Below are 16580 nucleotides of genomic sequence, written 5' to 3'. Positions count from 1 at the left end.
TTCCGGCAGCCGCGTCGCGGAGGGGCCGAGAGGCGGGGCTTCGGCGGGGGCGGGGGGCCGCGGACCCTGGAGGCGGAGCCGCGGGACGCAGTAGCAGTAGCAGGGGCCGGGAGGCGGAGCTGCGCGGGGAGCGGGGGCTGGGCAGTTCCAGCGCGGCGCTGCGTGGGCCCGGCCGGCCATGGATCCGCGGAAGGTGAGCGAGCTGCGGGCCTTTGTGAAGCTCTGCAAGGAGAGCCCGGGCCTGCTGCACAGCGAGGAGCTGCGCTTCCTGCGCGAGTGGGTGGAGAGGTGAGTCGGCGCCGCGTGCCGGGCGGGGCGCCGCGGGGCCAGGGCGCGGCCTCTTCCGCGCTGTAACGGGGCGCGGCGCGTGGCGGGAAGGCGAGCAGCCCTGGCCGTGTCTGCCCCCCCCCCTCCCTCCAGCCACGGGGCGCTCGGCTTAGGGTCTAACCCGGGCTGTGGGATGACCCATGCCTTGCCCCGCGTAGCTGCAGCAGTTGTCCGTCTGGCTCAAAAAATCTGCCCACGGTGTAACTGGCTAGTTCAGCGCTACAAGAGTAACTAGCAGCAAGGGGCATCCACCGTATAGCACATATTAAAACTCCTTCAAACCCCAGCTCCTACGGCCAGAACTTTACCTGTCCTCCACCATCCAAACCGGTCCACTTCCTGGTTCAGAAAGCCCAAGTGGTCCGACTTTACAGTCCCAAAAGTGTGTGTGGTGGTTTACAATACAAAGTGCTCCCAGTACCCCTTGCAAGAGGCAGATTTATTCCTTTGCAACCATCAATCTAGGTTCCACATAGTAAGGTACGTGCAGTATGTGTGCACTGTAGATCTGGCTGGAAATAAAATGGATCTGAGACAGGTGCATCTCACAATGAAAATACAAGTGCTGATTGTTTGGAAACAGAAGACAAGAAATATAAGGTCTACCAAAGTCTAGTGACTTTTGCCATACAAAGAAATCTATCTATGGAACGCACCCATTTGGTTCCAACAGCTAGTTCCCTCTTGATGCTACAGAAGAACTTGGGAAGAAGAAAATAAGTCATTGCTGATATTTTCCTCAGAGAGGGAAGAAAGAATTATTGATTTGAAATCTGTCAGTAAGTAAAAAAGACACAGTTTTAAAAAGCACACTCTTTTCTGATAATATTTTGCCCACTATTTTTACAGGTAACATCTAAGATAACATGTAGAAGACTAAATGAAAAACATTTTTTTAGTATACTACTTACATTTTACAGCATTTCACATATTTTGAGCAAATGAACCAGTCTTTGAAAATGTTTCTAACACATTTCCTTTTTTCATTAAGCATTGTAGTGGCATTAAAATGTTGTAAAAAGCATTAGATGGATGCACGTGGATCTTAATTTTTTGGTGTGGTCCATGTTGGTGCTGTAATTATTCGAGCTATTTAGAACTCAACTAATGGCTTTGTTTCACGGATTGTGCAGAAGAGCAAGCAAGCGTCCCTGTGGGCTGTAGGCACATGCAGTGTAGCCTCAACTAGTCATTAGTGTTGCTCACATTTGCTGAACTGTTGGCTGTTAAGGGAGTTATGGTGAAATCTCTCTGGGTTGTGCTTAAAGAAATGCTTAGAAGAGAAGTTGAACCTGAAGTCTGAAAGCCGGTTAGAAGGTACTGTTGCCATATGCACTGCATTCCCACCTCAACATAAAATGAGCAAAGTAGTTGCACCCAAGGGTATATGCACAAAGAGGGTGCTGTGTGCTGGCCCACCCTGGCGCTCCACTTGGCCGTTGCCAAGTGGCCGCAGTGCTGGTTCCTCTCCGCCCAGCCCAGCCCCTCCCCGCCTGCTCCTCTCAGCTGGTGGGCCAAGGGCTGCCTTCTCCCTGCCCCCTCTCCCCCTGGCTCCTCTGGCCATGAGCTGAGGGCTTCTGCCAGTGACCAGGGAAGGGGAGCCCTTAGCCGCTGCTGCCCTGCTCCAGCCCCAGCTTCTCCCCCAGAGGCTTGTACCACTTGGTGGGGAGGGGCTCAGCAGCAGGCCCCCGGGGGTTTCTGGCTGCTGTGCGCTGCAGACAGCTGGGCTCGCCAAATGGCGCAGTTCCTGCCTCCTCCCTGGGTTGTCAGGCCCCTGCCAGCCCTGGGGCAGCACTGGTGGGAGGGTGCTGTGCATGCAGCTCTCCCCGCCCTGTGCGCCTGTCCCATCCTTGCCATTATTCGAATGCGGAGGCTGGGGAGTGTGGGGGTTCCAAATCGTGCTGGGTAGGAGGCAGCACCGGCACCCAGTGGACAGATAACCCAACCAGTGGGTGCTGCTTCTCCAGGTGAGCCCCCTCTGCCTGGGCCCCATGAAGCAACTGGAGTCCCTTCTCTCCAGCACCCTTAAGGGAGACCCAGTGCCCCCTGCCCCATCCTCCCACCAGTTCCCCTGGGGGTGTTTGGATCTCCACCAGTTCTCCCTGCCCCATTCCCCTCCACCAGTGCCCCTGGTCTAGGGAGGGATGTGGGTCGGGTCCTGTTCAGTTTGGTCTGGGGAGGGATTTGGAGGGTCAGCGTGGTCTTTTGGGGGCCCAGCTGGCTCTGATCCTTGTCTCTGTGTGCCTCTCGGCCTGCAGGGGTGGGAAAGGACTAGCAAGACTAGTATGAATAATGACACTGTAAATAAAATGTATTTAAGTTTTTCATATTTTTTATTTTTAAAACATTTTAAACAGTTTTTAAATTCACCCCAGTTTCATACAAACATTTAATTCAAGCCCTGGTAGTTCATATGAGAAATAGTGTGATATTTCCCTTTTAGTGGGAGCAGCACATGGCTGGTGTTTTGGCCGGCTTTGGCTTTTGTTAGTTGTTTTTACACGCACTCCCTCCCTCTCCCGCACGCGCGTGCGCACACACACACAGTCTCTCCTGACCCAACATACACACCAGGGCTCCCTGCATCCAGGTCACTTTCGCCACGCGGGCTGTGCTGTGAGTATCAGGAGCTGCTTCTCTTGTGCCTTCTCCTTATGCAGCCCAGGCAGGGAAAGTGACCTGGATGCAGGGAGCCCTGGTGTTGCTCCTTGCTCCTCCCCCCTCAGAGCCCTGTAGGGGTGTGTGGGGCAGAGGAGTAGCAGTCCAGGGGGGCAAGCAGCAATGCCAGCTGCTTCATGCATCTAAGTCAGTTTCCCCTTGTGGGTGCAGGAGGGGGATGCAGGAGTTAAGAATGAAGGGAGTTGGGGGATGGGGGGAGAGCGAGCCTTTGGGGCGAAGGGAGGGCAGCCTCGGGAGCCTTGTGGGGCTGGGGTAATGGGGGGGCACCACACCCCCAGGGGCACCAAAATACAAGTTCACCCAGGGTGCCATTTTCCCTAAGGGTGGCCCTGAATCATAGACTATCAGGATTGGAAGGGACCTCAGAGGTCATCTAGTCCAACCCCCTGCTCAAAGAAGGACCAATCCCCAATTTTTGCCCCAGATCCCTAAATGGCCCCCTCAGAGATTGAACTCACAACCCTGGGTTTAGCAGGCCAATGCTCAAACCACTGAGCTGTTCCTCCTCCTTGTTGAAGAAGGTGCAATTTGTGTTTCAGGCCCTCACCGGGGGCCCATACCACCAGGCACTAATACCTGTCCCCAGTACTGTATACAGTACTGTTTGTTATATAATGTACTTACGTGCCCTATTACTACTTATTGAGCTAAAGCGGTGTTTCTCAAACTGGGGGTTGCGATCCCAAGGGTGGTCGTGGGGGGTGTCACAAGCAGGGCCAGCATTAGGGAGTAGGAAGCAGGGCAATTGCCTAGATCCCCATGTCACAGAGGAACTTGCATAGCTAATTTACATGTTTCAGCCCTGCTCTCAGCTGAAGCCTGGACCCCTGAGCAGGGCAGAAGCCCTTCACCTTGAGCTTAAGGTAGGGGGTTGCAGTTTTTTCAGGGAGGTGGGGGGTCACAGGTTGTTTTTTTTAAGTCCAAAGGGGTTGCCAGCACAAAAAGGTTGAGAAACACTGAGCTAGATCATTCAAACACTGGTTCTCCTTCTCTGTTGCTCATCCAAAGTCTTATGCAGCGTGTTTATGCTACGTAAATACTACTAATCTAGTGTTAAAGAAACACTTGAGGACTCTAGCAGATATGTATCCAGTGTTTCATTTGCATTTGATAGTATTTTGTGTATGGCAATATTTCTGTTGTTAGTTTCTTTTATTTGTATGGACATCTCACATACGATTTTTTGTTTGGTTGAGGGTTTTTTATATAGCAAAGCATGAATGGGTTTAGTGTACCCTTTTCAAATGGCTAGTTTTTCATTACCTGGTTCCTTCCATCAGGAGGTCTGTGTTCTTAATGGGTGAAAACTGCTAGCATTTTTTTAAATGCTGCATTATCTAAAGATCAAAAAGGATCTAACAAAATTATATCCAACTTTCTCCAAAACTTATCTATAGGTCAGAGAGCAGCATGACCCACTTCTGCCTTTTTTTTTAAAAAAAAAGCAGCATTTCTTTTTAAAAATGAGTGTCTTAAATAGAGCTTAAAATGCAGGGGTTAACTGAGTCAAAACTAACTTGCTGCATTAAGGTAGATACAAGGGCTGGTGTGCATCTTCTTTTTGCTGTTTGGTGCTTTCCCTTTGACAGATGTTAAGTGGTGGGTTGGTTCCATTTCAGCTTTTCTTGGGACAGTCCTTTCTCTTTCACTAAAACCCTGCTGAAAAGGCTGCACTTCAATAACTTTTGTTTCCCTCCTTTTTTAAAAAAAAGCATGGGAGGGACGATACCACCTGCTCCGGACGATGCCCCTGCAGAAACAATGAAGGTAAGAGATAAACATAAGGACTCTGTGCCCCCCCCACCCACCCAAAAAAAAACAACTTGCTGTCAGAATTTGCGTGAAGAATGGGACAAGTGCGTTTGTTTAAAACTTCCAAAGAAGGTAACTGGAAACATCAAGGAATTTTGTATATTTGGTGCTGGCTTGTGACAATTTCAGAGGTTGAAGGGTGCTATTATGTGCCTTTTGTTAAAAGTACCTTCAGACTTGCCACACCCCATTCTGTCTAATGTACCTGACCTCTTATTTATTATTTGTATTACCACAGTACCTAGGTGTTCTAGTCATGGTCCAGGACCCCAGTGTGCCAGCTGCAGTACAAACAAAAAGATGGTCCCTGCCCCAAAGAGCTTACAATCTAAGTATAAGAGAAGAGACCACAGATGAGTACATACAGGAATGTAAGGACACAATGAGACAGTGTTGGTCAGCTTGATAGATAGTGGTATCGGTGCACCAGTGACTTACATATCATCAAGTTTTTGTAGGCATTATGGCAAAGGAGAGCTGGCGGATGATGATGAGGTAGCTTTAGATTTTTATTAGGAGCTTTTCCCAAATATGAGTGGCAGCGTGGGAGAAAGCACAAAGGTGCTTGTTGGAAAATGTAACCAGTACACAGTGGAGCCTGGAATCAACATCTGGACAGTGTACAAAAAGATAAGGTGGAGAATGGGCCATGAAGGGCCTTGAAAGTGAAGCCAAAGAACTTATGTTTGATGCATAAGCAGTGGGGGAAGCTCGTGGAGGGATGCTAAAAAAGATGTTATGGCCTGAGCAACAGACTAAGAAAATGATCTCTGCATCAGCATTCTGAATGGATATGAGTGGAGCATGATTACACTGTCAAAGACATAGAAAAGGATGCTGCAGTAATTGAGACACAAGCTGAGTTTTAGCTGTACGGATGGATAGGAAAAGCTGTTTTAGATAGTATGGAAAGAGGATCTCTGACCACAAATCAGCACATCTGTGGGCAAGAGAAATCCAGTTTCTGTGGTTCATTCAAACCTTGGTTCTGCTGAGACTGGAAGTAAGGGGCAAATTAGTGTTCATTGCAATGTTGGCTCTAGTGATGTGGATGATACTATGTGGGCCAACTTACTTCAAAGTTATTAAAACATAAACTCTGAAGGAAAGTCTGACAAACAGCAATTTACAGGTCAGAAGTTGGCATTAGTGCAGGAAAGTGAGGAGAAGGGTTTTATGTCATACTTTTAAAACTACAAATAAAACTCCTTAGCCATACATGGGATATCCTTTAGCTGCTGAAGACTTTGTAGTGGAGTTTTCTGATGCCTTGGGATTGTTCGCCTGGAAAAGGAGTACTTGACCATAGATAACATGTACTTACAGATTTCTGTCCTCCATTTATTAGGACAAAACGGAGAAGCAGCCAGAGGAGCCAGTTAAGCCACCAGAGCCTGAGAGTGAAGAGAGTGACGTGGGTGAGGAAGTAACTGTACTGCAACTATTCATCAATTTGAACATGAATGTAGCACTATCGTATTTGTAGGTGGAAGAATTTAATTTTCCACATTTAAGGATTTGAACACTACTTTTCTCTCTGCAGAAATTGATAACGAGGGAGTGATTGAACCAGACAAGGATGATCCCCAAGAAATGGGAGATGAAAATGTGGAGGTAAACACAACATCTTCAACTTCCATTGCATTGGAGGAGTTGCTGCTTCTGTATGATTTTTGGTTTTGTGTTTTTTGGGGGGAGGGAGGAGTTGAGTGAAAATCAAACTCATAGGAAACCTACATTAGTTAGACAGCCAGTCATTGCTTTTAATGCCTTCAGTTCTCCCTCTTCCCTTCTCCTGAACAGGAAACTCATCCATTGAAAGTTAAGGTCTCTCCTAATTAAAAGCCTGCTTCCATCAGAGACATTAGCAAAACTCCCATTATCTTTGAGAATCATCGCTGGACATAAAAATGAGCCACTAAACATTTTTAAAATGTCTGATTTGAAAACTAAATATAGAAATCCCACACTAACAAATGAAAAATAATATTTGAGTGTCCTCCTATTCCGTATGAGCAGTGTTGCTCTCCTCCCTTCCTTTTTGAAATTGAATTAAATATACTTGGGAGTCTCTGCTTGCTTAACTGTGAGTATTTAGCCCAAATTAGGCAGAAGACCCTAGAGTTAGAGAACATTAGTTCCCTTTCCTGACCCCCATCTAAGTTTGCTGCTTTTGGTCTTGACTTTATTTCCTTTGTTTCATAGGTAACTGAAGAGATGATGGACGAGGCCAATGAGAAGAAGATGGAGGGCATTCATGCCCTAGGTGAAGGTGAGGGGTTCTGTACCTTAGCACATACCTTGGAGGGTGTAGCTGTTATCGTCTGCTGTTTTCACTTGCTTTCACTGACAAGTCTGGAAAATCTGACTTAAAGCATCCTGGAATCCTTCCAGTCTGCAGGAAGGAGTGGGGCTAGGTAATGGATTGTTTAAAAGCTTCTGCTGGTGGAATTCATTCCTTGTATTGAGTTCCAGATATAATTTGTTGTCTTAATGAGAGATGCCTAGAAGCATGGTAATACTGAAGTTCAATGGGGGAGCCCTGGTTTGCACACCCTGCTTTTTGGTTGTGGATACCACTCTTCTTGCCTGCCAGAACTTCTTGTTTTACACTCTCCACTCCCTCATTGGTATCCTGGCACAACACAACTTCATTTTGTATATAAGATTCTGTATAAATTGTATTCTGAAACACCTTAGTTAAATAAACAAATGAAGGATTAGCCCAGGAAAAGAAGAGAAGGTGGGGTGGATGGGGGGGAAACCAGCAGAGAACAAAGCTCTTAAATCCACACTGGTAAAATTGCTACTGGTCAAACTGATGAAGAGAGTACTCTATTTCTGCAGCCTGGTTGTGTTCTGTTGGGGATCCTGATGTGGTTCTATGGAATGTCCATTTTAAAAAACATGTGTCCATCTTGCCCAAGTCTGTTTTAACAGCAGCATGTGTTGTGTCCTTGGCAGTCCATATGCTTTAGCTCTGAATCTTGATGTCTTCATGATTTCCTTGCTCTGCTGCCTTCCACTGTTTTGGAATGTTTTTGTTGCTAATCTCAAAGTTGCCTTACATGCAAATAGTCTTATTTAAAGGGATCCTTTGAATTTAAGAGTATTTTAGGAGGTATTTCTTTCTTACTAAAAACACATTAAATTTAAAATTCTCCATTTTAATAGTGGTTAAAAGTAAATTTGGGCTGTCTTTCTAGGGATTATTAATTTTTGTCCAAAACATCTGACGTTAGATTTTCCATAGGGAATTGTTAAATGGATATATTTAACTTTTATTTTAAAATTGACTAAATTTCAAGTTGGTTTTGTGTACTACATCCATCCATGAGTTCCCATGCGTGTTTTTGTTTTACCATTGCACTTCCAATTTTTAAGTGTTTTTCTTTCCCCTGTTGCTGTGTGGAAGACCCACATAAATAAAAGGGGAAACTGAATAAATGACTAGTCAAAGTCAGATGTGCAAAGTACATTGAGATAATCTCTTTCATTGTAATTTTGGGTTGTGTTGGTTTTCAGCAATACCAGTAAACTTTAAGACAAATGTGACTTTCTTCTTATGTTGATGGTACACAACACCCAGTAGATGACGGAAATCTGGTTTTTTATCTCACTCTGGGGTTATTGAAGCTTTACTGGTACTTGCCTTTCAGGTGAACTTCAGAAAGCCATTGACTTGTTCACTGAAGCAATCAAGTTGAATCCTCATTTAGCCATCTTGTATGCTAAGCGAGCCAGGTGAGTGCTATATAGACCAGGGATTTGTTTTCCTCTATATAACCTGGTCTTTTTAAAGGGGTCATGATGGACTGGAAAGCTGAGATTCCAGCTTGTTTATAATTTGAAGGGAGGCTTAAGGAGGAAAGGACATTATGAATCTGTGTAAAGATTGTGGGGGGGAGCAAAATAGCTTTTAGTTTCACATCATTCGTGGGAGTTATTGGACTGCAAGCCAGATGTGATAGACTGTCTCCTATTACATTGTTCAGTCACTATTTTTTCCATTCCTCACGTGGTTGGAAGGTTATGGATGAATCATAAGAGGAAATGCATTATTTGTAGTTGCAAGAGCAGCCATATGAAGGGTTTCTGGAATAGCTGAAATGGCTTGTCTGCTCTGTGAAACATGATAATATATGCCTTCTTTGGGACTTCCAGTTTGAAAGATGCAGGATAACAAACTCTTATAAGTAACTCATCACGGACTGTGAAATCTGGTCTTTTGTGTGCTTTTAGGCTATACTATACAGATTTACAGGGGAGACCAGCGTTTCTCAAATTGGGGGTCCTGGCACAAAAGAGTTGCTGGGGATCACAAGGTTATTTTAGGGGGGTTGCTGTATTGCCACTTAGTTCTGTGCTGCCTTCAGAGCTGGGCTGCTGGAGAGTTACAGTTACTGGCCAGATACCCAGCCCTGAAGGCAGCACCCTGCCAGCGGCAGCACAGAAATAAGGGTAGCAACACCATACCATTCCACCCTTCCTTCTGCGCTGCTGTCTTCAGAGCTGGGTGGCTGGAGGGTGACGGCTGCTGATGAAGGGGCCAGTTCTGCAGGCAACAGCAAAGAAGTAAAGGTGGCATTACTATACCATGCCATCCTTACTTTTGTGCTGCTGCTGGCAATGGCTCTGCCTTCAGAGCTGGGCTCCCTGCCAGCAGCCACCACTCTCCAGCTGCCCAGCTCTGAAAGCAGCACTGCCACCAGCAGCAGCGTAGAAATAAGTACGGGTGGCAGTAATTCAACCCCCCACTTCCCAATAACCTTGTGACCCCTTCTATTCCTGCCCCCCTCCTTTTTGGGTCACGATCCCTACAATTTCAACACCCTGAAATTTCAGATTTAAATAGCTGAAATCATGAAATTTACTGTTTTTAAAATCCTATGACTGTGAAATTGACAAGTGGACTGTGAATTTGGTAGGGCCTTACTTCTAAGGAAAATCTAAAGATTCTTGTGTTATAGTTAACAAGAAGACCATCTGCAATTAACTTTGTTTAGATTTTTTTTTCCTCACTTAGATATGAAAATTACTTCCTGGGTCATCCGGTCCAGCTAACAGTCACTTTCTGTTCTGACCAATTGAGCATTGTTCTGTGTGCATGTGTACAGCTGTATGTGTGGCCCATCATTGTGAAATCATTGAGATTGCTATAGAAAACCAAATAAATTAGAAGTTAAATAACTTAACAGTATATACTCTCCATTTATCCATCAATAAGCATGTCTTGCCATTATAATATGTTATAGACCACACAACGCACAACCCTGGTGGTTTTGTCTGGTATGGTGGATGTATCGACCCTAACTACTCAATGAAGTTCTTGTATATTTTTTTAATGTTGTAGGTGGGGTTCTACAAAGTGTGGGGTGGACTTGTGGTGGGTAGTAGATGAAGAATACTGTCTGTCAAAAGCTGTGTATTAACCATTGTGTCAGAAGTTGCATGTGAACTCTCCTGCTGTAAGGTAAAACCTGACAGAAAAATGTACCTCCTGACCGAAGGTTTTACATCGACGTAGCCTTATTGATCAGGCTTCTGTGCACCCAGTCTCCTCTACCTCAGAAAATCACTTTTGTACACCTCTGTATCAATCAAGTCTGTGTGTGTAGCCCACAAACTTCCAATTATAACATGAGTAGCTGCTAAAGATGTCCCCAGATACAGCATTTGGGGTTTTTTAAAGCTACTAGCTGCATTAAATATCCTCAGGATCCACCTCTATCAAGCTTTGTCTGGATTGGTCAACAATGAAAAGTAAGAAACAAGGAAAAATTTCGACCAAGGCCCAGATTCATATTATAAATTTATGGAGAGAAATGAGACAAAAAGACTGCACAGAAAATATAAAACTGTATGAAACTTAACATCACTTGGTTGCCTACTTCTGGAGAAATAAACGGATTTATACCCTGTTTTAGAATACAGTCATTAACTCTGGAGTGGTTACCAGGTATGTCCATAATTCATTGCTTGAGACCAGATCTTGATCGGGCAAATGCAACTCCCCTTTTCTATCTGGCTTGCACTGTATTTCCAGCCTAGCTTATGAAAATGTGGGACTCTTACAGTATCACACAGAATTGTATAGCTTCAAACACACTCTTAATTCTTCAACATTTTTAAAAATCTTCCTGCAACACTTTTGATAAAATGGTGTGAGAGGTGGAAATTTTAAGTGGCTCATAAGTACTGTGACAAAGTTCCTCCTCTGCCTTGGTGGGTTCTGCGCTTTCTGACGGATTTGTTCACCTCAGACGTTTACAGCAGTCCTCAGTTTGGCTCCTTTGTTAGTGGCACAAACCTGCTGTTCACTTGGCTAACCTCATCACTGGCCAGCATGGGGAAAAGTAGAACACTCCCCCACAGTCTCTGCTGCCCCACCTAATGGGTTGGGGAACAGGCCAGAGACCTTCCCCACAGTCCAGATCAACTCCTCTTATATCAAATAGGGGAATGGGGGGAACCCAGGCCCACCCTCTACTCCGGGTTCTAGCCCAGGGCCCTGTGGATTGCAGCTGTGTATAGTGTCTCTCCTGTAACAGCTGCATGACAGCTACAACTCCCTGGGCTACTTCCCTATGGCCTCCTCCCAGCACCATCTTTGTCCTAACCACCAGACCTTCCTTGTGATGTCCGATAGCACTTGTACTTCTCAGTCCTCCAGCAGTATGCCTACTCACTCTCAGCGTCTTGCTCCCAGCTCCTTGCACGTGCCTCACCAACTGAAGTGAGGTCCTTTTTAAAACCAGGTGCCCTGATTAGCCTGCCTTAATTGGTTCCATCAACTTCCTGATTGTTCTGGAACAGCCATTATCTTACTCAGGGGAAAGGGACCTGCTTAATCTGGGGCTAATATATATCTACCTTCTCCTACTTTCTTGTAGCATTCTTGCCTAACCCTGTCACACCACATAACTTATTTCCTTGCTAATTAATCACTAATTAATTTGATAAAACTTAAACTTTATAAAATGCGTGGTTATTTACATGGTGTAGCAGTAGACTATCAGGAGTTGGTGAATTTCTTGATGGTAGATTATGAGGAGGGATAGGAGCTGGCTGCAGTATAAAGGTTAAAGCTTTATACGATGCATGGACTACAGGGAGAAGCTGCTGCTTTTGAAAATGACTTTTCTGTTAACAACCGCAGTTGAGAACTTCTTACTTTTCACGGTTGGCTCTCCCCATTTCTGCACTAGTTCTTGACAGCCTCCTTATGACACTAAGAAAGGATTTTGTAGCCATTGGCATGTTCTTGATTCTGCCTTCCCCAAGGTCATTTTTAGTCCAAGGTACCTTCCAGTCATAGTCCTTATGCAGCAGTGTCCAGGACAAAATTGCAACTATTGAAACAGAAAAAATTGTGAAATAAAACGTGCTCTCTTAGATGAATATTACAAAAAGCTTTGCTAAGCAGTCCCAAAGCTAAAGTTTATAGAATACCAAAATGTTACCTATGGGGTATAGCTGAAAATATCCTATGTACTTATAACCTAAAGCAGGGGCAGGCAAACTTTTTGGCCTGAGGGCCACATCGGGTTTCTGAAATTGTATGGAGGGCTGGTTTGGGGAGGCAACAGCCAGGTGTGGCCCAGCCCCCCGGGACTCCTGCCCCATCCAACCACCCCTTCTCCCTGTCCCCTGACCGCTCCCGGGAACCCTGCCTCCATTCAACCCCCTTATTCCACACCGTCTGACCACCCTGCCCCCTATCCACACCCCCGTACCCTGACCACCACCCTGAATTCCCCTGCCCTCTATCCAACCCCACTGCTCCCTGTCCCCTTACTGCGCTGCCTGGAGCACTGGTGGCTGGCGGCTCTACAGCTGCGCCGTGCAGAGCACCAGGACAGGCAGCCATGCCACCACACAGCCAGAGCCTTGCCGCCCACTGAGCTGAGGCTGCAGGGGAGGAGCTGGGGGCTAGCCTCCTGGGCCAGGAGCTCAGGAGCCGGGCAGGAGGGGCCTGTGGGCTGTAGTTTGCCCACCTCTGGCCTAAAGGTTTCTGTCCCAGTTTTCCATGTTGGAGACCCAAAATGTTACATGGTCTTCAAGGTTTCTATTTGGTCCCATCGTATGTCCATTTAGCCAAAAACATCTTTTCGCATGCAGTACTGGTCATAAGGCCCTTCATTTGTCCACAGCCATCTAGTTATAACTGATGCGACAAGCTATAAATTATTATCATGTTCTGAAACTAGACCATAATACTAAAACCAATTTGAAAGTCTTAATTTCTTGTACCCAACCTGGATTAGGCCTTTATTCCTTAAATACCCGCTGTTTCCGTCGCTAATGGTTTTCTGCCTCTTTGGGATAGGCCTGCCAAAAGCTTTTTTGGTCTGGTTCCTTTCAGAAGAAAAATTAGAGTAAACAAAATCCAGATTGGTTTTTGAATACTGAAATTACTCTCTGAATAAAAACCACATAGAAAACATCAGTAGTTTAAGGACACTGACTTACCATAAGTCATTCATCCAAGCACAACTTTCTGTCCAGTCTGGGTCATTGGGCAGTGCTCCATGTAGTCTACCCTCAAACCCAGCATCCCTGTTAACCTCTCAGTTCACTGTTTTATGACCTGGCCCTTCGCACCATCTCTGTCTGGTTCCTACCACCAATTGACAAATTTCTTCCCTTGCTGATCCCAACTTTACAGTGCATCTGAGTTGTGTGTTTAGGACTAGGAAACCTTTTTAACACAGGACATAGAACTTTAACTCTCTGCATCCTTGTATTTCTTTGTCTTCCTTCCACCCTCAAGTGATTCTTGCTGATCAAGACTGAGGCACACTGATGAAAGCTTGCACTACCCTTTCTCATGATTCACGTGTCCAGGAGCTACATGGCAAACTTCAGTAACCAAGACAGAATTCTCACCAGTGCAAAATCTTTCGTCTTTAGAATTCTTTAAATATATTCCATTTAGTTTTCTTGCCTGTGAGTGTTGGCAATGGAAAATGTTTTTAAATATGTACAATAAATCTTGTCCTTTTTGTCAGTGTCTTTGTGAAACTACAGAAGCCAAATGCTGCCATTAGAGACTGTGACAGAGCCATTCAAATAAACCCAGATTCAGCACAGACCTACAAGTGGCGAGGGAAAGCTCACAGGTAAAGAATTGCAGCCATGTTTCACCTCTCCCTTCGCTCATTAGTGAGGGAGGCAATTTTTGTTTTTTCTAATATCATCCATTACAGATTGTGAATTGTTTATCTATCCTATCTGATGTTTTGTGGGGAGGAAGGAGATGATTTAATGGGAATGTAAATGTTTCTGGTACTAAATGTCCTTTTATTAGCCATCACCAAAATCTTCTGTTTGGTCATTGAACATTCTTAACTGTAGGGATATGATTTTTATCTGTGTGATTTGGAATCATGAACTGGTATAACTTGAATTTTGCTAGTCTTTCATGCCAAAGAATCCTAACACACTTTATACTAGTAAAAGTAAATTTGTTTAGGACTAGTAATGAAGGCTCCTCTCTAAAATGTCCAAAAACCTGTAATGAAATACTATAATTTTTGTAAATTAAGTTACTTTTTGTAATATAAGTATTAAATGTAATAAGGAATTAACAATTAAATGGGTAGGTGTTATGACAACCTTTTAAAAAACAGGATAAAGAATGAGTTTTGCTATTCAAGTAGTGAAAATTGGCCATTTTAAGCAAAGTTTAGTAAATTCTGTAATTACTTTCTATGGTGTTGTCTTGGTTAACGGTCTTATTCTCTCTGCATCCACACATCTCAAGAATGATGATCTTCTAAAGTTTTTAAACTTGTTTTGGAGGTGTATAACAGTTAAGGCGGAACAAACTAAACTGTTACTAAAAGAGCTACTTAAACAACAGTGAAGCACAAGTTTTGCTGCTTGCTTTTGGGCAAGCTTATCGGTTCTACAATACATCTCTTAACAGGGTCCATCGTGGATGGTATCTGCTTAAGGTAGCAGACCATCACTAGGCTAACAATCCTATTTGCAGAACTGGTAATGAAACATTAGCAAAGTTTTCTAAAGGACTTTGAAAATGTCTACTATGTATTCTCATTTAATGAATATTCAGGAACTCTGCTCTTTGGAAAGTGTATTATAGACTCTTTAAGGATTTCTGGTCATCAGGACCAGAGTTTTTCATCATCCTAAAAATTGCACCTTTAGCAACGTCATGATTCCAGTGTTCCCTTGAATCATGTTGGGGCACTGGTTCAGTACTAAGAGCATCACGCTAAATTATGAGATCTGGTCAGATCACATTCTGCAATGTTTTAACTTAAGAACTACTTACAAGACCATGGAGGCTCTCCCCTTAACATATCAGAATATTAAAACTTTCCTTGATGTGGTTGACTCTAATACACCCTGAAGTAGTGTTAGAGGGCCTGATAGAGTGGGGGAATTTCCATGCTTTGATTCGGTTCCTGGCTGTGCCACTAGCCTGCTGGTTAAGTTATTGCATCTCAGTTCCATTTTCACGATCCATAAAATGGGGATATTTGCCATCTTTGTGTAGCACGTTAAGATCTATAGGCAAAAAGTGCTGTGTAAGAGTCGGGTGGTGTTATCCTTAATATAATTGGCCAAGCAAAACGAGGCTCAGGGCTCTGAACTCAAACTAATGGCACTTCTCTGTCCTCTTTCTGTCGGTATGTAATGTGATAACTTTTGAAAACTGCATCTGAACAATTCCAAAATTGTAGGAAATTCTCTGTGTATCAATGCGCAGAACCGTATTGATTTTGGGGAAAATTGAAAAAGCCTAACTTCTACTAAAATAACCATTTGGTTACTCATGATATAGTGGTGAGGCAGTGACCTTAGGGTTAGAAAATAGTGGTTAGGGTGCTAGGGAGCTGCTTCTGCCTGCACCACCAAATGGACACTATGTGGGCCTGAGTTTAGTGGAAATCAGGTTGCTGAAAGCCCCTCAAGCTAGGCCCGTTCGGCTCCCTCCCCGCTTTGATCAGAACCATACTGATTTTGGTGAAAACTAGAAAAGCAAGCTTTTCTGGATTTCTGACTTCCACCAAAATCAACAAGGTGTTCTGACCAGAGTGGGCGGACAAGGGCCTAGCCGGGTGTACAGCTCAGCCTATGGAAGCAACAAACTCTTTGACAATAGATACTATTTACTTAAAAATTTTAATTGACTATACAATACCTTGCCACTTTGGGTAGGGAGTACCTTGTTTTTCACAACAGCAACTTCTTTTCTGCTGTTCAGAGAAATGGCACTAATTGGCTTCACAGCACCCATTTGGCTTCTCTTGAAGCAAAAGTGGCAGTTGTGTTGTAGGAGTATAAAGCAGCAGGGAAGTATCCCCTAAGTGTTTCATGCTCCTGGGGCTCTTTTTCCATGACCTACAGTAATTATCACCAAGTCTTGACTTCTCTGTGACCATTCAGGTGTGCATTTGTGTGTCCACTTATACAAGGTTCATGTGGATCCATGTAAAGGGACATTGACTACCACCTTGTCTGTTGCGAATTGAAGGATGAGACGAGCAAGCACTACTAACCCCATATTGGTGTCTTCAATTCCAGACTCCTCGGTCACTGGGAGGAGGCGGCACATGACCTTGCGTTGGCATGTAAACTGGATTATGATGATGAGGCTAGTGCCATGCTGAAGGAGGTGCAGCCAAGAGTAAGTGAGGGTGGGATAATGGAATAAATTGGCTTCTTCATGGTAGCTTCTGCCTACTCTTGCTTGTTAGACTTCTGGAAGCTTCTGAAGGTTGCAGACATTT

The 16580-nt window shown here is 44.6% G+C and overlaps 1 protein-coding gene across 1 annotated transcript in view; it reads left to right on the top strand.

Annotated features, from left to right (window-relative positions):
* Positions 1-68: 68 nt before the first annotated feature.
* Positions 69-16580, top strand: part of ST13 (ST13 Hsp70 interacting protein) — a 32632-nt gene continuing 16120 nt past the window's right edge. Inside the window, exons 1-8 of the mRNA XM_084616176.1 lie at positions 69-288; positions 4719-4773; positions 6167-6236; positions 6362-6432; positions 7024-7090; positions 8478-8562; positions 13830-13940; positions 16375-16477. Coding sequence (XP_084472302.1) covers positions 179-288; positions 4719-4773; positions 6167-6236; positions 6362-6432; positions 7024-7090; positions 8478-8562; positions 13830-13940; positions 16375-16477 — 672 coding nt within the window. The 5' untranslated portion in view covers positions 69-178. The remainder of the gene's footprint in view (positions 289-4718; positions 4774-6166; positions 6237-6361; positions 6433-7023; positions 7091-8477; positions 8563-13829; positions 13941-16374; positions 16478-16580) is intronic.

This window comes from Lepidochelys olivacea, assembly GCF_965140295.1.
Source record: "Lepidochelys olivacea isolate rLepOli2 genome assembly, chromosome: 1".
Lineage (NCBI taxonomy): Eukaryota > Metazoa > Chordata > Testudines > Cheloniidae > Lepidochelys > Lepidochelys olivacea.
Note: the sequence above shows the minus strand (reverse complement) of the source record. Positions and strands in the feature narration are given on the sequence as shown.